The sequence below is a fragment of the Brassica rapa genome, chromosome A08, assembly GCF_000309985.2.
Source record: "Brassica rapa cultivar Chiifu-401-42 chromosome A08, CAAS_Brap_v3.01, whole genome shotgun sequence".
Lineage (NCBI taxonomy): Eukaryota > Viridiplantae > Streptophyta > Magnoliopsida > Brassicales > Brassicaceae > Brassica > Brassica rapa.
Window position 1 is genome coordinate 13,009,415 of NC_024802.2, and position 24,926 is coordinate 13,034,340.

Sequence of the window (24,926 nt, forward strand, 5' to 3'; positions counted from 1 at the left end):
ATTATTTTATTATTTTATCGATTTGTGTTAAATTTTGAACCGGCATAAGTTGAGACCGGCGAAATTTATTAATTTATAGAGATTATTAATTTATTAATTTATTAATTTATCGAGTATTAATTTATAGAAATTCTATTGTACATACATTTACCCAATTGATTTTTCTTTTACCGAATAGTAAAGGATATAAGAAGAGCAAGTCTTCCGGAACATGGAGGACAAACCATATTTACAAACCAATCCACCGGTTCTTATGAGATCAGAGATCTATCTTAACAGGATATCTATGGATGCAATGTTCCCAAGGATTCTTAACCGATGGCTCGACATCCCTAAGAGCCACCCAAACCGCGCTGTTACACTTAAACCCGCTTCCAAAAGCAATCTGCCAAACCCGGTTCCCTTTCCTCATTCTTCCTTTAGCTTCCGTATAAGCCAACTCATACCATATAGAACTCGATGAAGTGTTACCAAATCTATGCAACGTCATTCTCGACGCTTCCACATGTTTCGGCAAAAGCCTTAAACTCTTCTCCAGCTCGTCGATCACCGCTCTACCTCCCGCGTGTATACAGAAATGATCAAACGCAAGCTTGAAATCCGGCATGTAAGGCTTCATCTTCTTCTTAGCATTAAACAGTTTATTCACAAGAAAAGTCGCAAAGAAGAGAATCTGCTCGCTCATGGGAAGAACGAGAGGACCCAAAGTGGTTATATTCGTCTTAAGAGCTTCTCCAGCTATAGACATCAGGTCTTTAGACAAAGAAACACCTGTTTTCAAAGTCTCGTCTTGTTCTTGATACACGCAGTTGAATGCTTTCTCATCAGATCCTTTATGAGTCCTTACCGTGTGAACAAGTTTATACTTGGAACGTTTACGATCACAACTCTTGTTGGAGAGCAGAACCGCGGATCCACCAATCCTAAACAAGCAGTTAGGTATTAACATGGCTTTCTTATTACCAAAGTACCAGTTCTGAGTTATGTTCTCCGTGCTAACCACAAGAGCGTAAGTGTTTCTATATAACTGTAACATGTCATTAGCTAGATCAACAGCGATGACACCAGCACTACATCCCATTCCTCCTAGGTTAAAGCTCTTCACGTTCTCTCTAAGCTTATACTTATTCACAATCATGGCGGATAAAGAAGGCGTTGGGTTAAACAAACTACAGTTCACTACGAGAACACTTATCTCCTTAAGGTTGACTTTGGTGTTCTCGAAGAGACTGTCGAGTGCACCGAAGACCACCAGCTCCGCTTCCTCACGTGCCGCGGCCATAGTGGGACGCGGAGGGACGTAGTGGATAGCCTCGGGTAAGTAAGTCTCGTCGCCGAGACCGGATCGTTTCAGGATCTTGCTCTGAAACTCGAGAGATGATTCGTTGAAAATGTTCGTCAGTATAGAATGTTTCATGAATTTTTCGTAGGTAAATTGGAGACTCGACGGAGGGAGGTAGCAGGAGTAATCAACAAGGTAAATTGATCTTTCCCGGGACATGAAGAAGAGAGTGGTTCCGAGAACGACGACGAGGAAGATGAATGCAAGCTGGTTTAGGCTTAATCGGGAGACGTTCATGACCAGAACCGTCAGCGAATAGACGAGTAAGAGCTTTAAAGAGTGACTGATCAGGTAATGATAACATAGCTTCACGTTTTTACGGATCTGTACGTTGTCGTCCATGGGAGATGGGAGATTTTTACTAAAAAGGAATGTGAGTTTGTTGGTTTTTTTGGTGAGGATTCAAGATGAATGTGTGTGCGTATATATACACGTTACACGGTTGAAGAAAAGAAACCGTGAGGGTTTGTGTTTATTATCAATTAACCATTTTCTCCTGGTTATGTTGGGTGGAGTTTGATATAACTAAAAAACAGAGAGAAGTCGCCATTTGATGAATACGTGGAAGAATGTGGCATCATGTGCATGGGCTAACTGATTGAATATGTACGGAGAAAACGATGACGCCCTTTTTTCCTAGAGGAATATGGTTAGGCCTGGGCGTTTGGTTTTAAGTCCGATTTTGGATATGGTATTTCGGCATTTGATTTTTCGATTTTAGAAATTTAGGAACGTATTTACAAAATTTGATTTAGTTTTGGTTCGGTTATTTTGGTTTTCGGTTCGATTCAGATAGCAAAATTGAAAACTGGCTAATATCCAGAAAACTTTGTCCATTTAGATTTTGGCTTTTCGGATAATTTTACATAATATAGGTAAAAAGTCAGATAATTTGGGATATTTAGTTTAAATATCGAGTAATATAGGTTGTTCGGATAAAAATATTGGGTAATTCGAATAACTGGTAATATTCGGGTAATTCATTTTTTTTTGTATAACTCGGTTTGTAAATTCTATTTTAGGATATTTGGTTATTCAAAAATTAAATATAATTAATATTTTATGATATATATATATATATATATATATATATAAAATTCATATTTCTAACTCAAAGCCTGGAGTGTAGACTCTGGAGCCACCTATCATGTTTGTTGCGATGTTGTCAATCTTTACTGATGTTAGGTCAATATAACATAGCTGTGAGTATGTGACTCTCCTAACTGAAAACATTTATACTCAGTCAATGAGAACAAAACCCTTTCCACTCACTGAATGAGAATCTGATTTTAAACTAAAGTAAGAAGAGCAATATGATAACATCTTTTGCAGAAAATGTGTCTATCTTGGTTTAAGTGTACAATGCGTCTATTTTGGTTTAAGCTTCCACCCTCCTTCTTTCTACATTGGGGGAATAAACGGTCAAAAGTCAAAGAATGCAAATTTCGGACATTTGATCCATACAGTACTTAATCTCTGAAGATGCACTAAGTAATTTTATAGAATACCATTATACCAACAAAGGGGAAATAGATTGATGTTCAAGCCTCTTGGTAAGTCAAGCTTCTGGTACCAAGGAGTGTCTTGAGAAGCTAGTAGCAAAGGGTTTGGTTGTTCCGGCAGAAGTAATGGACCAGCTTACTCGAGATGAAGCGAAGTACGCCAAGGAGCTCAACCAAACGGGATTCGAGGATATCGATGAGGAGGACCTCGTCCTCTCTCCACTTACGTTCGTCCCGTCTGCCGACCTGACCACGGGTGGTACGTCCCAAGAGAATCTTCTTTAAATCCCGAGGTCATAGCAGCACCAGTCCTAGGTGATATCCCTAACTCCGAGGGAACCGAAGTCCTGAATGCTGATCAGGAGTCCAATTTGGAGAGAATATCACCTAATAGATATTGAATTGCACGGTTTGTTAGAGAATCTACGTTAATTAGAATCAGTAATCAAACTTTCATGAGATATTTTACATATGAGGAATAGGACATCTACTGTTGCCAGTGTTTTCTGAAGTTTGTTAAATGCATCTTTAATATAGCAGTCTAGAATTATATGAATACGCATTCTAAAAAAACAATTCAAAGGCCGAACTTACTAGAATATAGCCTACGGATGATCAAAACAAAATCTCAGAAAATATGGGGAATATGTTTACAAGATATTCAGAAAACATTTGCAAAATAGTTTATTTCATTTTCTATATTTAATCGTTTTTAACAAAGAATTTAATTATATTTATCTCTTCTTTGGTTTTTACTTAATATATTTAATAAAATATCTTAAATTATTGAAAATAACTGATAAAAATGTTGTGTTAACATTTTCTCAAATATATTTTAAAACTATTTGAATATACTAATATGCATGCATTTAGTTAGTAAACCGCTAATCAAAATGTAATCAGTTGAACTCATATTTAATCGTATAGACTATATAGTAATTTGATGTTATTGGTGGAAAACCATTTTAAACTTTGAGCTACATTAAAAATAAACTTTGAGATTCTATTTCGTTTAAAATTAATTTTATAATTTACTATTAGCTTATTACTAACAACCTATCATTATTTTTTCTAAACAGATGATGTTATATAGTTATAGTAAGTCAATTGTATATTATTAGCATTTAAAAATAATATATTTATAACATTAAAATGTTCTTAAAAATGAAAAAAAATTGTTTTAATAAAACTTAAAGGGATTTGGAGGTTTTACTTTTTTTTTTTTTTTTTTTTACTTTTCTAAATATATAGTATTTATTTATATTTTAAAACTAAAATAAGTGTATTATTGGGTTTTCATTAAATATTATACTAATGAGACTACATCACATAGGTATTATATCTGCCTACGACGATGTTATTGAAATTTTGTTCTATATTTATAATTTTTAGTATTTTGTAAAACCTCACATAAGACCTTTTCTATTTAAAAAAAAAAAAACAATTCTCTCAAGCTTTTATCACCAAAAGAGTCCCAAGAAGAAAAATGACCAAAATTAATTTCATTAAAGTGGTAAAAGACATTTCTACTCATTGCTTTATAGATGTATAAATATAAATAAACAATAAAAATAGAAAATAAATGTAATTTTTAGTGGTTTCGAATTATATGTTTTCAAATTCTAATTTTCTTATAAAAATTTCAACTATTTTTCTTTTTGAAATTTTAAACTATTTTTCAAAATTTTCTGTTGAATTTTTAATATTTATTTATTTATTTTTTAAAAATTTTAAAACCACTCCAAAACAACCCCTTACCTCCAAATTCTAATCTAGATTAGTTTAATTTTTATTGGTGTATATTTACCATTTAATAAAATTAGTTTGGGCCATATTTTTATGTGAAAGCTCTTTTGGCGAAAAAATCTAAATAGGACTATCCTAGCGAAATTTTCATTTTCAAATGGTTATTTTAGAACAATTAAAAAACTAAATCATATAATAAAATTATTAAATACGGTATATATTTTAGCTGGGATACCCAAATTTGAGTATCAATGAGGTTGTCCATTCATCCTATTGCTTTATTGCAAACTTACATTATTCAAATGTTTAGGTTTTATATTATTTTATTTTAATATTAAATATATTTGGATTTTTGTCACAAAATACATTATTAATGGGTATCTGAACACAAATCCGAACCGAACCTGTAATGATTTAAATCAAATCTAAATCAAAATTTGTAAATATTCGAATACGATTTAAATTTCTAACCCTAAAAATTTAAAATCCGAAAAGATTGACTGAACACAATAGATATATGAATGTTCATCTCCAAAAGAAATTATATCACAAATCTCTTAATACAACATATAATAAATAATCTAATAAAATATTTCACTTTGCACTGGATTACTGTCTAGTATTAAGTATTTCTTTAAAAAAAAGAAGCCGGCAGTGACCTACTCTTAGTTGTCATAAAATATTGATATATACGGTTTAAAAAAATCTCAAAGAAACTTCAAACAAATGGACAACCACTACTTTTGCAACCATCAAACAAAAGTCAAAAGGTTATATTATTTTCTAGGGGAATTTGTCTGAGAGATATCAAGTGATCTTTTTTTTTTGGCAACGAGATATCTAGTGATCTAATTCCTGAAGGTTGACCATCATCGGCAATGCTCTAGTTCTTTAGTTTCTTTTTTTTTCTTTTTTTTTTCATTTAATCCTTTCACAGAATATTGGACACGTGAAAGTTTCATATCAATTTCAATTTGAGTATGCTGATGTGTCGGCTTCACAATCATTTAATATTTAATACATTAACATACTATTTTTTTAATTCTACTCCAGACAATTTAATGCGTGCGTTCACACTAATTTTTTTTATCATTTTGAAAGAAATAAATATAAAAATAATTAAGATTCACATCAACTAAAATGTTGGAATGAAAATGTTTTAGAAATTGAAAGTTTCATATCTTACCGAACTTAGCCATGGTTAAGCTTTTGTACACGAAAACAATAAATAATTGTGATTGGTTATGAATAAAAGAAATTGAATTAAAAAATACCACACATAAAGTTGGATATTTAGTTAAACCAAATATTATTTTTCTTTACAGAGTTTTCATATCAGACCAAATTAGAAACATAATCAGACTGCAAGAAAAAATTCAGAAATCAAAAAAGTTCTAAAAGAAAAGAAAATTTGTAAAATCAATTGAAAAACAAAATCCAGGTGTTGAGTGAATAGATCACATTATTTTCTACGCAACTCTAACAATTTTCACTCGATTGTATCGTGTTTTTATTAAATTTACCAATATTTTTTTATAAGAAAATACAGGTTGATTTTAGACTACATCACTTTTTCAACATGCGCAAATATTAACACGATCTTCAACTATTTTTATTGGTATTTTAAAATATAGTCCTATAATTATGTATGTTAAATAAACCGAGAATATTTGTTTTACATTTATTTTATTTTGTTTTATATTAGTAGAAGAAAGTAAGTATGGGTAAAACATCTGAATCCAAGAACCAAACTGAACAAGATTTGAAAAAAATACTAAACACAAAATAAAACTGATTAAGGGGGCGACTGGTTTTTCCGCTACCACCCGCAAACACAGCTTTTGCGGTTGGTAGCGATTGTCGGTGGTTTTCAACAATCACTCAAATCGCTCTAAACCGCTTCAAACCGCTTCGAATCTCATAAATTCAAAAGCTGGCTCCAGCTAGCGTTTGCGGTTGCGGGCGGTTGCGGGAGGATACATTTTTTTTCTTTTTTTTAAAACAATATATATACAGAAGTAAAAATATTTAATAAAAAATTTAAAATTGAAATTATGAAAATATTAAAATACATCTATTATATTTTAGTTAATATTATAAAGTCTTATAATAAAAACAATTTCAATAAATTTTCAAAAATTAAAATTATAACTTTCTAAATATAAATTTTATATTTATTATGATTTTATGATTTTTGATATTTTTATAATTATATTAAATGCAAATATTGTTAATTTATTATTTGACTGTTACCGCATTTGGTAGTTAACCAGTCATAAGTTACCCGCAAACGCACCAATTTTTAACCGCAGTACCAATCGTACAAATCTCTTAAAACCGCTAGAAACCGCAACCGCCCGCATCCACAAACTCCGGCAACCGCAACCGCTGCGTTTGAACCAGTCAGGCCCTAAGTACTCAGATAAAACTAAAGTTTAATATCCAGATAACGAGACGCAAATCTGATCCAAACTATCCAGATAATTACTTTAAATTATATATTTATTAGATATTCAAAAATTTGAAAATATCTAAAAATTATCAACATAGTCACAAGTAAATATCTAAAAATAACAGAAAATGTCCAAAATATCTAAAAATAGTATTAATTTATTCAAATTTTTAGGTTTTATATTATTTTATTTTTAATATTAAATATATTTGGATTTTTGTTACAAAATACATAATTAAAATGAGAATTTCATGTTTACCACTTTCTTGGTACCATTATTCTTGTTTACCACCACTAAAGAGACATTTTCGAAAATATTTTCTTCATTAAGTAGCAAAAGACTCTTTTACCATTGTTACATCTATATATATAGTAAATAATTATATAAATAAATACAAAAAATATTTTTATATTTTTGAATTATACTTTTTCAAATTCGAACTTTCTTATAAATTTTTTTTTTTGAATTTTTTTTTCAAAATTTCTTTTTGAAAATCAGAAATTATTTGTAAAACTATTTTTTAAAATTGTTTTTATATTTTTTGAAGTATTTATTTATATATTTATTAAAATCCTAAATTTCACAATCCAAAAACCTTATCCCACCCTCTTAACTCTAAACCCTAAGTTTAGATTAGTTAACCATATGCTTATAGATGTATTTTACCCTTAATTAAAAGTAATGGTAAAAATGGTTAGTGTAAGCATGAAAAGTAGTACCATGAATATGATATTTTTTGCAATTTCCCTAATTAAAATGAGTATCCGTACTCAAATCCTATCCGAACCCGCAATGATTCGAACCAAAATTTGTAAATATCCGAATACGATTTAAATTTATAACCCTAAAAGTTCAAAATCCGAATAGATTAATTGAATATGAACAGATATATAAATACGAAATCCCTAGAAAAAACTATACAACAAATCTCTTAGTACAACATGCAATAAATAATGAGGAATTTTCATGCTTACCACTTTGTTTGTATCATTATTCATGTTTACCACCACTAAATAGACATTTTCAAAAATACATTCTTCATTAAGAGACAAAAGACTCTTATACCATTGTTCTATATATATATATATATATATAACAAATAATTATTTAAATAAATGAATAAATAAATAAAAAATTTTAAAATTTTTTTATCTTTTCGAATTATAATTTTCAAATTCAAAATTCTTTTATAACTTTTTTTTTGAATTTTGTTTATGAATTTTTTTTCTTTTTGGAAATCTTCTTTTTGAAAATCAATATTTTTTTGAAAGTATTTTTTTTAAAAATTCATATTTTTTAAGTATCTATTTATATAGTTATTAGAATTCTAAATTTCACATTTTAAGTATTTATAGTTATATATTTCAAAGTTTTTCCACACGCCTTTTGACACCATTTTCTGGGGATGGTTGCTGAGCATAAACATCATCATTGATGTCTTCAAAATTCAAGTTGTCTTGTACTTGACTGTCACCAACCGTGAAGACGCGAGCATCCGTGGTATCACCCAAGCCAATTGCATAACTACCATTAGCAGTTGCACAATCAAATATGATTTTCAAATCATCAAACTGTTCACTAGAGTCATAGCGTATGAACTTGTGATTTGGATGTCCCTACAAAAAAAATTATACTTAAATACAATATAAATAATTAAAAGAATACATTACTCTTTGAACTTCTGTAAACCTATATGAGTAAGTGATCCTTTTCACGTAAACTATATATATCATGTGCATATATTATTTTATCTCATAAACTAAATTATACTAACAAAACCCTTGCGATTCAAGAACATATCTAATAAAAATGATGCAAAATAAAGAGATACCTTTAAATAGTCATTCCATACTTCGTTAGAAGCCACAAATCTTTTCATGATAGGATCCCATCCAAAGCCTGAACTGTTGTTTAAAAGATCAACATAGCATTGATATTGACCCTTTAGGAACTTGATCCTGCTTAGGTAATGCTTGTGGGTTTTTTGGCATCCAAGTCTTTCGTTCAAGACTGGTAGTATCTTATGTTCCACCGTTGCTTTGTTCATTATTCCATTACTGTCACGCCATCCACGTTGAATTCCCTCCACAAGCAACTCTATTAAAACCTTGGTTTCCTCTGAATTCCATAGACTATACTGATTTTTTTCTTTATCATCCATTGCAATCTTATGTAAAGTTAATCAATATTAGTAAGAACATACACACAAAAATATTTTATCACAAACAAACAGGTAAACATCAAAGTTCTTGCTAGTAGTCTAAACAAATAAAATAATGAAACCAAACGTAAACTTGAAAGCAACAAATATAACAATCAAACCTTTTTAATATATGATATAATGAAAAACAGAGAAATATATTGTAAAAAAAGAGATAAGAAAAGAGAGAAGCAGAGACTTTTATTACCTTGCGAGCTTTGATGATGAAAAAAAAAACAAAGAACAATTCTAAAACGCTCATTTTCTTTAAACACAATTGAACACTTATTTGAATATATTATATGGAAAATAGATAAACAATAGTAGAAAAAGTTAACATAAATCACAATAAGTCATCGCCAATCAAGCCAAAAGAATATACGGATTCTATAAATATGGGAAGATATATTGTCAGAATCAATAAAAATATTTACAGAGTTAAAATCCTCTTGACTTTTGAAATCAGCGTAAATTAGCTCCCCACTAACCCCCTTAAAAATCTTATTTCACTTCCTCAATTCTAAACTCTTAGTATAGATTAGTTAATCTTTAAGGTTATAAATGTTTTTTTTTTCTCTTTAAAAATTTGGGTAAATAATTAAAGGGAGAATTTGTTGTATAACCATAATAGGAAAAAAATTAAGAATATAACACTACATTATTTGAACATTACATATTGGAGAAAGAAATAAAAGAGAAAATGAAAGAAAGAGAAACAGAAAAAGAGATACATACATAGATGAAAAAATGGAGAGAGACAAAGATGGTGATAGAGAAGATAGATAGAGGGAGAGATTGCACAAAGAGAGATTGTATAAGTGCAATTCTATTCTATGTTTCGTAAATAGAATAGAAAAAATCTTATTATAACTGTACATATTCAATTTATAAATATATGTTAGTTTTACAAAATCCAAAACATTTCATATACAAAAAAAATCTCTGTTTTTATAGGTATTTAAAAAAATCCAAATAAGTACTTTTTAAACTTATAAAGTTATATAAAAAAAAGAGGTGAAAGTGAAAAAGGGCAATATAGAAAATAATACATAAATATCATAGCCTAAAAATTGCTATGGTTATATAGTTAATTTATAGTTTGTTATGTATATGCTACCTAATTTCCCATAATTAAAAGTAGTTAGTGTAAAAAAATATTATTATAAATGTGATATTTTTAGTAATTTTTTATAAATAATCTAATAAACTATGTCATTCTGCACATAGGGCAGATTATTACCTGATAGCGCAGATTATTATCTGGTATCAATATTTCTTAAAAAAACAAGCAGGCAGAAGGTTGTCGTAAAGTATTGATATATACGTTTTAAAAAAAATCTCAAAGAAACTTCGAACAAATGGACAACCACTACTTTTTGCAAACATCAAACAAAAGTCAAAAGGTTATTTTATTTTCTAGGGGAATTTGTCGGAGAGATGTCTAGTGATCTAATTCCTGAAGGTTGACCATCATCGGCAATGCTTTAGTTCTTTCGTTTCTCTTTTTTCTTTTGGAAAATCTCTCAGTAAAATTTCTTCCATGGAGTGTTTGGGTGCAATCTTGGCTTCGGTCGTGGCGGAGACGTGTCGTGGCCTGTGTTCTGGAGCCCAGACAACCATGTTCAGATCGAACACCAAAACCTTGGATAGAGAGCTGGAGAGATTAAAGAAGATGCAGAGCAAGGTCAAAGAAAATCTTAATATATTAGGAAATCAAGAGAAATCATTGAAGCCAAAGCTTATGATATGGCTAAGAAAGGTCGAAGAGAATGTGTCTATAGGAGAGATGATACTGGAAAAGCGCTCTTCATGTGCTATATTGGTTAGTGACAAAAGTGTTGCGGTTCTTGAGGAGATGAAAAGACTGGAGGAGCAAGGTCATGAGCTCTTAATTGAGACTTCCGTGGTCGAGTCATCTACAGAAAGAGTCGAACTGGTCTTAGGACCTTCATTTCATCCGCAAACAAAAGCAAAGGAGATATTGGATAAGATAAAGGATAGTCTAAGGAAGAAGAATGTTCAAAAGATCGGTGTTTGGGGTATGGGAGGGGTCGGGAAGACAACACTTGTCAGGACACTTAACAATGAACTCTTGAAAAAGGCTGCTACTCAACAGTTTGCACTGGTAGCCTGGGTGACAGTGTCCAAAGACTTCGACTTAAAAAAGATCCAGATGGCTATAGCCATGAGGATGGGAATAACTTTTACAATTGAGGAAAGGGAGGACATAGGCAAAGCTATTCATAACAGGCTAGCAAAACTGAGAAGCTTCCTCCTTATTCTCGACGATGTTTGGAAGCCCATTGATTTAGACAGTTTGGGTATTCCATCAGCATCAGAAGGATTCACGGATTTCAAGGTTGTTCTAACATCAAGGAGACTAGAAGTATGTCAACAAATGATGACGGATGAAAACATAAAAGTTGGATGCCTTCAAGAGAAAGAAGCATGGGAATTATTTTGCCACAACGCTGGAGAATTAGCAAACTCTGACGAGGTGAAGCACCTTGCAAAGGATGTTTCCCGTGAATGTGGTGGATTGCCTCTGGCTATCATCACGATAGGAAGGACTTTGCGCGGAAAACGTCAAGTCGAGGTTTGGAAACATGCCTTGAATATGCTAAAGAGCTCGGCACCTTCTATGGACACTGAAGAAAAGATATTTGGGACTTTAAAACTCAGCTATGACTTTCTACAAGACAAGACAAAAGATTGCTTCCTTTTCTGTGCTTTATTTCCGGAGGACTTCTCGATTAAAGTAACTGAATTAATAATGCACTGGATCGTGGAAGGATTCTTGGATGAACAACAACCTTACGAGGATTTGATGAACGAGGGAGTTACTTTGGTTGACAGATTGAAGGACTCGTGCTTGTTAGAAGAAGGTGATAGTGATGATACAGTTAAAATGCATGACGTTGTACGTGATTTTGCAATATGGATCATGTCTCCTCCGAATGAAGGATGTCATTCCAGGTCTAAAAGAAATTCCACAAAATAAGTTTGTTCCTTCGCTCCAGAGAATTTCTTTAATGGCCAATAACCTAGATAGGCTACCTGATCATGTAGTGGAGTGTGTGGAAACATCGGTATTACTACTACAGAAGAATTCTCGTCTTAAGGAAGTTCCTCATGGATTCTTACAAGCATTTCCAAACCTTAGAATCTTGGATCTTAACGGTGTTCGCATAAGAACCCTGCCTGACTCCGTTTTGAATCTTCATAATTTGCGGTCTCTGGTGTTAAGAAATTGTAAGTCCTTGAGAAACCTGCCTTCGCTAGAATCCCTTGTTAAACTTCAGATTCTTGATCTACATGAGTCTGCTATAAAGGAACTTCCGAGAGGTTTTGAAGCGTTGATCAGCTTAAGATACATTTTGCTTTCCAACACACATCAACTCCAGAGCATTCCAGCTGGGACTTTTCTCGGGCTATCAAGTTTGGAGGTTCTAGACATGTCAGGCAGTGGTTATAGATGGGGATTCAAGGGACAAGAAAGAGAAGGGCAAGCAACACTTGAAGAGGTTACATGCCTCCCTCATTTGCAGTTTCTTGCCATTAAGCTCCTCCATGTATTGTCCTTTTCCTATGAGTTTAATTCTCTTATAAAAAGGCTAAGGACGTTCCAATTGTTATTTTCTCCAATACTATTGGCTTCACCTCATGCGACTGGGAAGGGTTGCCTAGCTATCAGTGATGTCAATCTCTCAGAAGCATCAATAGGGTGGCTGCTAGTACATGTGACCTCGCTATGTTTAATGCACTCTGAGGGTCTTAATGCTATGTTCAAGAACTTGGTAACCAAGAGCAAGATTAGCTTTGTTGCGGTGAAATCTCTATCACTTCACCAATGTCCCAACCTAAGCTTTTCCGGTGGTTATAAGGCCAAACTAGATCTCTTCCCAAATCTTGAGGAACTTTCATTGGTCAATGTCAATCTGAAAAGCGTTGGGGAACTTAATGATTTCCTCGGGTTAAGATTTGAGAAACTAAAACTGCTTCATGTTTTTGACTGCCGACAGCTAAAAAATCTTTTCTCATACAAAACCTTAGCAGGTTCTCTTCGTAACCTGGAAGAGATAAAGGTTGAATCATGCAGGATTTTGGAGGAGCTGTTCAAATTTCCTTCAACGCCAGTTCGTGTTTCGACAGAGTCTTTGTTACCTAACCTAAGGTGTCATTAGACTCGACCATCTTCCCCAGTTGGGTAGCGTATGCAGCAATGGAGCTGTGCTCAAACACCTGAAACACTTAGAAGTTAAGAGTTGTGAACTACTTCAAAATGATGGTAGGATCGTGGAAGTTCCAGAGGACGATTTAGATTGGTTGATTGACGTCCCCCCTTCGAGATGGGGACTTGCCCATGCCCCTCCCCCGCCATTCCCTTAAACGTGAGAATTAAATTTTTCTAAAGATGTAACCCTTTATTTTAGTGGATACCTTCAAAAGAACCTGTGCTTACTTGGCCAACCCTTATAATAATGTTCTTCTTACCCAACGTGGCAGCTGAATATAACTGTCTTGTGGTGTTTTTCAGGTACAATGAAGAAATGGCGGGTGTCCTCATTTGGATGCATATGCAGCTGCAGACAAGGATATTAAAGAGAAATAAAAGTTTTTTTTTTTCCAAAATCTTCTTGCCCAGTGGCTCAGTTTGATCAGATGCCTGAACCTGCAAGCTCTGCTTTTTCTAAAAAAAACAATTATATTTTGCTCTGTGTTCTGCGTGAAATTACACCCTTTCATATTGGACTCACCTGTTCTTGTGTGTGTATGTTTTCTTCCACCTGTTCTTGTGTTTATCATTGAAAATTATTGTAAATTTGCTTGCTTGCTTGCTTGTATAACATTGATTTGCCCATCAATTGGAATGGATGATCCCATAACTACCGGGGACTGAATCTGGTTATAAGAATTCCTTAAATTTTTTTTCTTTCGAAACTAAGAATTCCTTTAGTTGCTTTGAGAAAAAAAAATCTCCTTTAGTCATGTCTAAGATCGTTCAGTCTAGATCCGAAACAACTATAGAGTATGAATGGTGATCAGGGAACGACGAGGAATAATGTATTCCCTAACATTTCTAAAAAATATCACCATTCACAAGGAATAAATTAATGCATTCCATAACGTTCCTAAAAAATATCACCATTCAAAAGGAATAAATTTTTCTTTTCATTCCCTACCATTCTATTTTTTTAGAGAAATAAAGAACAAAAGTATTCTTTGTTAAATTTGAGAAAGAACAACCATTTATTTTCATTCCTGCAATTTTATTCCTTTACGTTCATTTTTTATTCGTTCCTCTTGTTTCTAGAATGGTCACCAGTGGAACCATAAATCTTATGAAGATTCATACCCTGAAGCTGTAGTGAGCTCCCTCGAGGTGTGACCTTTCGTAGCCGGGCCCTTTGACCTTTCGCTCAATCACAGTTTGAGCATTGTGGTTAGAGCTGTCAATTGGGTTATTCCATATTCATTTGTCAATTTCTTATTTGTAGACAAAAAATGATGATGTCTATTAAGAGCCGAATACCCTTAGCAACTTGATTTTCCCGCTACCACCCGCAAACACAGTTTTTGCGGTTGACAACAATTGTTGGCGGTTTGCAACAATTATTCAAATCTCTCTAAACCGCTTCAAACCGCTCCGAACTTCATAAATTCAAAAGTTGGCTCCAGCTAGCGTTTGCGGTTGTGGGCGGTTGCGGGAGGGTAAATTTTTTTTTAAACAATATATATACAAAATTAAAAATATTTAATAAAAAATTTAAAATTGAAATTATAAAATACTAAATATATCTATTATATTTTAATTAATATTATAAAATTTATAATAAAAATAGTTTCAATAATTTTTAAAAAAATTAAAATTAGAAATTTCTAAATATAAATTTTATATTTATTATAATTTTATGATTTTTGATATTTTATAAGTATATTAAATATAAATATTGTTAATTTATTATTTGACCGTTACCGTATTTGGTAGTTAACCAGTCATAAGTCTACCGCAAACGCACCAATTTTTAACCGCAATACCAGTCGTACAAATCTCTTAAAACTGCTATAAACCGCAACCGCCCGCATCTACAAACTCCCGCAACCGCAACCGCAACTGCAACCGCTGCGTTTAAACCAGTCAGACCCTAACATACATGTTAACATGGACTGTCTATGCGGTCCATTGCAGGTCATATAAAAAAATTGCTACAATGTAAATTTGCTATATGGGTCTTTTAAATATTCAAAACATCGGAACTTTTTTTTTTTTTACGGTTTTGGTGGAGAGACAAAATTCTATGGTTTTGGTCAGATGAGATTTTGTGAGAAATTTTGTTTTTAACGATTGGGTGGAAAACATTTTGTGGGTTTTGGCCAAAAACTCGTTTGTTGGGAAAATTCGATTTTTTTTTCAATTTTGGCATGAAAATCGATGTTGGCGAGAAAACACAATTTTAGCGGAAAACTTGATTTTGCGATTTTGGAGAAAAAAAAATCGATTTTGCAATTTTGGTCGAAAAACTTGATTTTACAATTTTGGCAGGAAACTCGATTTTGCTATTTTGACGGAAAAGCTCAATAATGGTGGGAAAATTCAATTTTGACGGAAAAACTTGATTTTGTGATTTTGGCGGAAAACTCGATTTTGAAATTTTAGCTGAAAATTTCAATTTTGAGATTTTCGCAAAAATTCAATATTGTGATTTTAACGGAAAACTAAATTTGGCAGAAAAATTCGATTTGACAGGAAAATTAGATTTGGCGAGAAAACTTTTGATTTTCATAGATAACAAATAAAGAAATGAGAAAGCAAACTCAGATCTCCAAATTCTAAAAATTGTAGTTTTTTTTTGTTTATTTGGCTGATCGCGTTGCAAAACCCAAATCCACTAACACTAGTGGGGCCATTGATCTTCTGAATCTTAATCAATTATAGCCAAATGGATAAATGAGTGTAACCAAAATAATCTCAACTAGGTTAAGACCCGCGCCTTTCACGGAATAAATATTATATATATTATATATTTATAGCATATTATGAAATAATAAATATATATTGAATAATTAAAAAGTAATTATCTATTAGTTATATAATTAAATTGGTGCGAACATATAAATAAATTTAATAAATCAAAAAAATATTTTTTTATTTGATATGATATAAAATTAAATTTAAATTTAAATGATAGTAACATATATATGGTATATGTTAATATTAATATTTATTAGATAATGTTTTTTGCTCATATTTTTTTTTATCATTTGTATCTGTTATAGCAAAAAGTCTAAATTAGAGATAACAAAATTTTCACTGTGGGAATAATGGTTTAAGTAATTTATAATATTTTAAAAAATTAAGTTGTCAATATTTTTTCAAATTTTTTTATCAAAAAAATGTTCAAAGTAAATTTCAAAATTATGATATTTATGTATTTTTATATGGCATACAGTTTAATTTAAAATGATACATATATTTATATATCTTTTATTTTTGATACTTATTAAATGAGACTTTCAACTTATATTATTTTTTAATTATTTGTATCATGTCATAACAAAATTTTTAAATCATAGATCACAAAATTTGAATGTGAAACTTTTAACAGTTTTAGCAATTTATACTCGTTTTTAAAAATTCAAAATATAATATATAAATAATTTTTTTAATTTTTATTATATGGTTACTATGATTGTTTAATTTATTTTAGTAGCTTAAAATTAAACAAATATAATAAAAATACAGTCTTATTTTATCAAATCTTTATTATTTAAAATCATTAATTGTCATATATACTTTAGCCACATTAGGAAATTCCGTAATCTTATTTAAGGAAATAATGAATCATATTAATAATGTATTTATTGTGGTTTAATAAAAAGCTTATTATATATTTAAATGGACCAACCTATTTCTCTAAGGATTCTAAAAATCATTATAGTGATGACACATGACTACAAAAAAATGTTGCAATGCTTCTCAAATAATATATAGGGGATATACGGGATTAGATTTGGACACGGACAATGGCCAGACTAACCATTTGACAGCTATAGCCTATAAATGTGGTCTGTAGCCACCTAATGGACTTTTTTGGATACTGCAGGCGCAAATAATACATCCAACTTCTTGTCCATGAAAAATATTCACTATAGTCTCGCTAAAGTTATTGATTTCCCTCTTAAATTATCAAGATCCTTTGCAGGTAATTTAGACTAGCTTTCATCCAGATAAATGATGCATTGCATATATGGAAAAGAAAGTGAAATCTACACGAGAATGAACGTGGAAATAAGCTTGGGCTATAGTGAATGGGTTAATTCAAGAGCTCAAGAGGATGGGTTAATTCAAGGGATTAAAATAGCAAGAGGACATGTCCCCCGTTAAACCATTTATTTTTTGCAGACGATACATTAATGTTCTTTCTCAGCGCCAAAGAAGATAACTGCCAGGCCCTGAAATCTATGCTTAGTAGCTATGAAGAAACGTCAGGCTAATCGATTAATAAGGAAAAATCAGCCATATCGTTTTCCCAGAGGACTCCAGCGGTTCTAAAGGAATCCATTAAAGATATGCTGCAAATTCAAAAGGAGGGAGGCGTAGGCAGGTATATGGGGATTCCTGAGCAGTTTGGAAGCCGAAAGTGCGATCTCTTCTCATCCATTATCGATCGCATACGCCAGAAAACCCGAAGCTGGTCAACAAAGTTTCTCTCGTCCGCAGGGAAACTCATCATGTTACAGAGTCCATGTCCTACTTCAAGCTCTCGGTTTCACTTTGTAAGCGCATTCGGTCTGTCATTACCCAACACTGGTGGGACAATAACGAGGGCGTTAAAAAGATGGCGTGGATTTCGTGGGAAAGAATAGCCAAACCCAAGTCTGTTGGAGGACTCGACATGCGGGATTTATAGAAGTTCAACGACGCCCTATTAGCTAAGATTGGATGGAGACTACTCAACAGCCCAGACTGCCTACTTGGAAAGATCCTAAAAGGCAAGTACTACCCGAAGAGTAACATTCTAATGGTGGAAGAGGTTTCTTCGATATCGCACGGATGGAGGAGAGTACTAATAGGACGCGGCCTGCTCTTGAAGAAGGTTGCATGGGCAGTGGGAGATGACCAATCCATCAACGTCTGGCAAGACCCCTGGCTCAGTATGACTAAACAAGAACGCCCAATGGGTCCTCCTACAGAGCAGAGCATTGATTTACTGGTTTCGGACTTGATGATAGAGGGCACAAGACAATGGGACAGGTTAAAGATTCGACGTCTGTTCCCAGCGTATGAAGAGAAGATACTATGTCTGAAACCGAGCATAACTAGGGTTCGGGATAAACTCTATTGGCTGGGTACAAAATCCGGCGAGTACACCGCTAAATCAGGATACTTCTCTGCCATTGAAGAAGATAACGAGATGGAAGTAGTGGAAGCAGCTTTCAACTGGAAAAAGAATGTATGGAACCTCGCATGTGCCCCAAAAGTGAAGCATTTCTCGTGGAAGCTTCTCAAGAGAGCCTTACCTGTGGGAGAACGCCTTGTTGAAAGGCACATTGATGCGGATCCTAAATGTAAACGCTGTGGTAAAAGTGAATCTAGCACTCATCTTTTTTTTCCATTGTCAATTCGCTCAAAAGGTCTGGCTTCTAGCTCCTTTTGCAGCTGAAGTGGATTATAGAGGAATAATAGATTTAATGTTTGGTTGGTCTGCACTCTGGTATTTAAAATGCCTACCCCCGGACGGAATCTCCTCTGGAACGCTCTTTCCTTAGATCATGTGGGCTTAATGGAAAACGCGTAACAAGTTTGTCTTTGACGGTTTCTCTGCTTCTCCTGAAGAAACGCTCTTGTCTGCGATTGGTCTAGCCCGAGAATGGGGTAATAAATGTAAAACAGAGCCACCGGTCTCAGCTGGGAAAGTGTCTCAGGAGCTCCCAACACCGGCTGGTGCAATGGTAGTAAGATCAGACGCCACATGGTGTTCAACTACTAATGTTGTAGGTTTAGGATGGAGTATCTCTTCTCCGACGCAGAACCAAAACTTCCAGAGGCGCCTGGAGTTTGTTGACTCCCCTCTAATGGCGGAAGGCTTAGCGCTGAGGGAAGGGGTCACCACATGTCGAAGACTGGAGGCAAGAGTCGTGAGGTTTGAGTCGGATTCAGCTCAACTGATGAAGTGTATCAACTCAAGTTCCGGTGTAGCGGAGCTGCATACTGTGGTGTCTGATATTTTAGCTGTTGCTTCTGAGTTTGAATCTGTTGTTTTCGTTTGGATCCCTAGGGAGAGAAACAAAGTTGCTGATAGTTTTGCTAAGAATGCTTTGGCTGTAACTGAACCCTTGGTGGTTGAGGATGTTGTTAATTCTCCTCATTAACCTCTTCTATTTAAATTAAATGTGTGTTTCAAAACAAATAGGCTTGGGCTAGGCTCAATTGTGTGGGTGACACACATACATTTTGTTAAAAGCTTTGGTATTTTTATTTAACTGTGTAGTTATATATCCTTTATGTACTAAAGTATAAGTCGCATGACAAATCAAATATTGACACGTAGAAAAAATTGCAAAACAATAAAAAAACAATTGAATTTAGATTTCCTATTTTCTGCAATAAAAACAAAATAATGATTAGAAGAAATTATAACTCAACTATCCACGATCCTTATTGCCCACTATCCTTTTTTCACTCTTATATCTCTCATATTCCTGGATTAAAATATTAGATAAGTATCAAAAACAAAATATAAGTTACTATTCTTCTTCTTTGATTACAAAATCCTCATCATAATTCCATATTAAATATCCCATACCAGTGCTGAGATACATGTGGTTCAATATCTATACAACGGTTTAACCTAAAGGAGACTTAACTATTGGTATAATTGTACATTAAATCGGCTATATACACTAACACCAACCCCCCAATCTTTAAAATGGAACACGTTTGTGGAGTGAAAAGACTTGAAGTGTACATGCGACTGAGTATAGAGTTGAAAAACCCGGGATGTAGCGGTTTAGTTAGGATATCAGCATGTTAATTTGCAGTCGCAATATGCATCAGCTTCAAGAATCCATTTTTCACCTGATCCTTTAATAAAAAAATGCAATTTCATGTAAAATAAAATAAAAATTTAAATAGAGATAAACTTGAGAATAATAAACTAAAACTAAAAAAAAACTAATAATTTTGACTACTTAAGTAGTCATCCATTATTATGTACAGATTATTATTTCTTTCACGTGCTTTCATGAGATGATGTTTCTTTGTTTCATGCTGATCTTTTACTGTTTTCATTGGGGTTTGTAAGACTATTTTTGTTTGTAGATAGTTACTGAAGGAATTAATAAATGTGTAATAAGCCAAAAGCATACATTGCAGGTATAGAATTAGGGAAAATATTGAAAGAACTAGACATAAAAAAATAATATAGGAAAGCTTCAAATCCTTTATTTACATTCAACAAGCTATTTCAGATCAATGTAATTTTTTATACGCAGATCAAACTTACTTTATATGTTTGTGGTTAATTAATAATAAGTGTGTTAGTTTTTTTATGTATACCCATTTTATTATGACAAAAATTATTTTATACCATGTTAATTTTAATTAACTGAAATGTTTTTTTTTTGTAAGCAAAACCATTCCCATGCGAAGCATGGGGTCAATACTCAATACTAGTTACATATAATCAGCCGGTTACAATGTAATATAAAGTTTTTTTTTATTTCAAGAGAAATGAGCGGGGAAAACCATTTAAATGGTTGAGGCTGAAGCTTTCCCTTTCCATCTTGTAAGTATCAAAAGCTAAGGGACCCGGAACTATATGTCAATCATCTTATCGACCATAGTACTGGAGAATGGAAGATAGATATGATTCAGAATATCTGTGAACCTGAAGATACGCGCCTTATTCAAAGCATTAAGCCAAGTCGACAGTTTAAAGCAGATGGTTTCTGCTGGGTTCACTCAAAATCTGGGCTATATACTGTCAAGACGGGCTACGACCTCGCGTCACAATTATGCAAGGAAAGTGAAGAGCAGCAGGTACTAGAGCCCAGCTTTAATCCCTTATTAACTAAGGTGTGGAATTTGAGAGCGCCTAGGAAGATGAAACACTTCCTTTGGCAATGCCTTACAGGGTGTGTTGCGGTATGCAGCAGGCTCTCCGACCGGCACTGTGGCACTGATCGCTCATGTCCGAGGTGTGGAGATGAGGAAGAGTCAATAAATCATCTCCTTTTTGAATGTCCTCAAGCTCTACAGACATGGGCTTTATCGGATTTACCGTCGAGTCCGGGACACTTCCCGCACACATCAGTTTATGACAATTTTGATTTCCTTCTGTCGAGAGCCCCGACAAATGGTATATCAGCACAAAAACTAGCCAAAGTCCCATGGATTATGTGGTACTTGTGGAAAGCAAGAAATGACAAGTTATTCAACGGAATTGAGGTATCACCAATGGATATACTTCAAAAAGCTACTCAAGAATGTGAGGAATGGCTGGTAGCACAACAAGTAATGTCGACAGGAAAGGCGAAGGAGAGACTACAGTCGGAAGACCAAGAGGAGATGAATAGGTTGCATAAACCGAGGTGTCAAGTGGACGCATCTTGGGTAACTAACCAATCTACTTTTGGAGGTGGTTTTGTAATGGAGCTGGAAGATGGGTCTACGATCTCTGGTTCCCTTGGGGGAAAACAAGTCCTCACCCCCCTGCATGCGGAGATGAATGCGCTGCTTTAGGCTATGCGAAATTCTCTCCATATGAGGCATGATTCTATGCATTTCGAGTCGGACTGCCTGAAAATGGTAAAGCTGCTTGAAGAAGAAGACTATTGGCCATCTTTGGCTTCAGAATGGGAAGAATTCTTTCATCTCAGTTCTTTGTTTACGTCTTTCTCTCTATCTTTTATCTCTCGAGTTTTTAATGTTAAAGCGGATCTCCTTGCGAAAGGAGCTCGCGCAAAAGTTTCTGAATTCTCTCATGTAAACATTATGGTTTCTACAGGGTTAGCTTTTCAGCCTAACCCATCAGAACCAGCTTAATAAAACATAGTGTTCGCAGTCAAAAAAAAAAAAGTATCAAAAGCTAAAATAGATTTTGCTAATTTTTATGCAATTAATTTCTGTTTCAATAACATGTTGATTAAGCTGTGTATGTTTTATTTCCTTTTATTCATCACACAAACATAAATCAATTCAGACAAACAAGAATTCTCATTTTAGTGTTTTGGAGAGACCAGCGCTCTTCAAATTTCCAAGTTTCCATGCATACTTTATTGATAGTGTGTTGGTTGCTGGTACTTTGAACTATGATTTTGGATAGTTGATCATGAATAAAATGGATTTTTGTGAACACTAGATCCTTGAACAGAAACATTGATCTTTCTCAATGTACAAGAGTTGTTATATACACAAGACAGCTAGGAAAGATATTAACAACATTCCTAAAACAGAGGAAAGACAATATTGTGAAGTTAATAGGAGATCTTTATCGTATCTGTTTGATATGGAACATATGAGGACACCTTCTGGCATTGTGCCCGAATACACTGCAGATTTGACATCGTCCTTGATAGCCCTTGGATGACTTGTACTTTTTTTTTTCTGCGAGTTATAGGAGGGAGATCGTCGGGGAGGCCATCAATGATGTACTCCACCTTGTCTTCATGATCCAGAGGTTTTCCAAGGAGCACTTGCCCAAATTGTGTGGTCAGTCCTCTCATGTAGTCGTCGATGGTCTTGTCTCCTTTGGTGTATTGTTTGAGTTGAAGACGAAGCTGCTGGATGTGACCTCAACTCGGGGTAGCATATGTAGCACTTAGGGACTTCCACATTTAATGAGACGCTTTTGTGTTGGTGACAAGAGATTGGATCATTGGCTATAGAGTGCCAATTAGACCACTGTAGATGAGGCGATCTTGGGGACACCATTTTGTGTATTCAGGGTTGACCGTAGGTTGGTCGTTGACAGTGATGGTTTGGGGAGGAGCTGGTGTAGATCCGTTGACGTACCCAGCTAGGCTGTAGCCGTCAAGCAAGGCGTGGAGTTGTAGACTCCATGTCATGTAGTTTGTTGATGTGAGCTTGTTAACATTAACCATGTTGACGTTGAGAAGACGTTGGGTAGGTTCAAGTTGTTCAGCAATGGCAGCCATGTCAGCAAGCATCTTGTAATTAGGAATCAGAGCCAGTCTTAAGTTTTTATCAACTAGAATCAAATCAAGAAAATTGGTCAGTGTTGAAGTGTTTAAAAAAAAACTCAAGTGGTTTATAAAGAATCAAATCATGATTAAGCTTTCAAAGATTTTTATCTACAAAGTAAACCAGTAGACTAAATACAAGTTATGTGATTTTGTGGCTGAAATTGTATATATTAAAAGGTGGCTGGAAGCATGGGCTTCATCAGCTTGGTCCTAGGGCCGACTCTGATTAGGAACCTCGCCACTCTCTTCACTTCTATAGCCCTGTTCGTTTACGGAATCGATGCGGCAGCGACAGCGGCAAGAAAAAGTAACTTTAATGGAGAGCAAAGTAGCGTGGTGGAAACATAAATGATTGCTGGAAATGATCGCCGGTGTTGTCCGCGACGTCTTTCATGGACGCTAATATTTTCAGCCTCGTCGGTTGTTTGTAAGAAGTCTGCAGCGTCTTTACCCAGCGGCAATTATTAACTCAGTCACCGTTGTTTTGCTTTATTATTTAAGAGTATTTAGGCTGTATATACACACAAAAACTCAATATTAGCTAACTACCCTAACACTATTCTGGACACTATTGACATTTTTATAATCCTATACTACCCCTGCCCAAATAATCACCTTTCTTCTCTCTTTCTCTTTTGTCTCCATAACTTCTCATGCCCAAATCATCTCTCTCTCTCTCTCTCTCTCTCTCTCTCTCTCTCTCTCTCTCTCTCTCTCTCTCTCTCTCTCTCTCTCTCTCTCTCTCTCTCTCTCTCTCTCTCTCTCTCTCTCTCTCTCTAAGATCTTTAATATAGTTTATAACTTTTTGTCAGTTCTATAAATGATTCTTCTTGTTTTTCTTTATTTCCACAGCTGTAATTAGTTTTAAGTTATGTATCTTTCATTCAACATAAGACTTGGTGAACTAACGAGTACTATCATCATGAGTTTGTCTACCGCAACGTCTTTGTTTTTTACTTGATCTCAATCACCGTATGGATGTGCCATATAGTCATGATAGTGGGGTCTCCCTGACATTGATAAAAACGACATGAATTGAAGATTTCAGTTGCGAGTATTTACAGTTGCTATTTAAAAACTTAACCGATAAATGATTGATTAGATGCTACAAATTAAATAATATGAACATATAAATGTTTGCTTAGTTGTTACAAAAATGTTGAAACTTTTTAAAATGGTTTGAAAGATGTTAATAAATAGCTGACGTTGGATGATACATAATTTTTTAGATGGTACGAAATTGGTTACTGGTCTAACTAGTCATATAACATCGTACGTCAAAACTTAACGGTTACATTTTACATAATATGTTTGTCATTAGCTGATACATGTTTGGTTAGCAGTTATAAAACATGTTATCTCTTCTTTAAATTGGTTTGTAAAATGTTAAAAATAACTATCGTTAACTGATATATATTTTGTTTAATGGTACAAAATAAGTTATTAGATTACCTTAATCATTATATGTTCAACTA

General features: G+C 33.7%; 3 protein-coding genes across 3 annotated transcripts; 1 reads left to right on the forward strand and 2 right to left on the reverse strand.

The window, feature by feature from the left end:
* Positions 1-80: 80 nt before the first annotated feature.
* On the reverse strand, positions 81-2,055 carry LOC103834530 (3-ketoacyl-CoA synthase 17). The gene has a single exon (XM_009110599.3). It carries the CDS (start codon positions 1,682-1,684, stop codon positions 260-262), a length of 1,425 nt encoding a protein of 474 aa, XP_009108847.1. The 5' UTR covers positions 1,685-2,055; the 3' UTR covers positions 81-259.
* A 4,897-nt stretch (positions 2,056-6,952) lies between these two features.
* On the forward strand, positions 6,953-13,704 carry LOC103834533 (probable disease resistance protein At4g27220). The gene is given in 3 exon segments (XM_009110601.2): positions 6,953-12,216; positions 12,218-13,418; positions 13,420-13,704. Coding segments are annotated over 3 exon segments (2,847 nt in total). The 5' UTR covers positions 6,953-10,783; the 3' UTR covers positions 13,633-13,704.
* Positions 8,408-9,204, reverse strand: LOC103834531 (uncharacterized protein At2g29880). The gene is made up of 2 exons (XM_009110600.1): positions 8,875-9,204; positions 8,408-8,659 (listed from the first exon to the last, which is right to left on the reverse strand). The coding sequence occupies exons 1-2, from the start codon at positions 9,202-9,204 to the stop codon at positions 8,408-8,410; spliced, it is 582 nt and encodes a 193-aa protein (XP_009108848.1).
* Positions 13,705-24,926: the final 11,222 nt, after the last annotated feature.

Bases quoted from the DNA above. Each gene is read 5' to 3' on its own strand.
- LOC103834530 (XM_009110599.3), bottom strand. From the start codon at position 1,684: ATGGACGACAACGTACAGATCCGTAAAAACGTGAAGCTATGTTATCAT.
- LOC103834531 (XM_009110600.1), bottom strand. From the start codon at position 9,204: ATGGATGATAAAGAAAAAAATCAGTATAGTCTATGGAATTCAGAGGAA. The intron at 8,660-8,874 runs GTATCTCTTTAT...TTTTTTTTGTAG, and splicing joins TATGGAATGACTATTTAAAG to GGACATCCAAATCACAAGTT.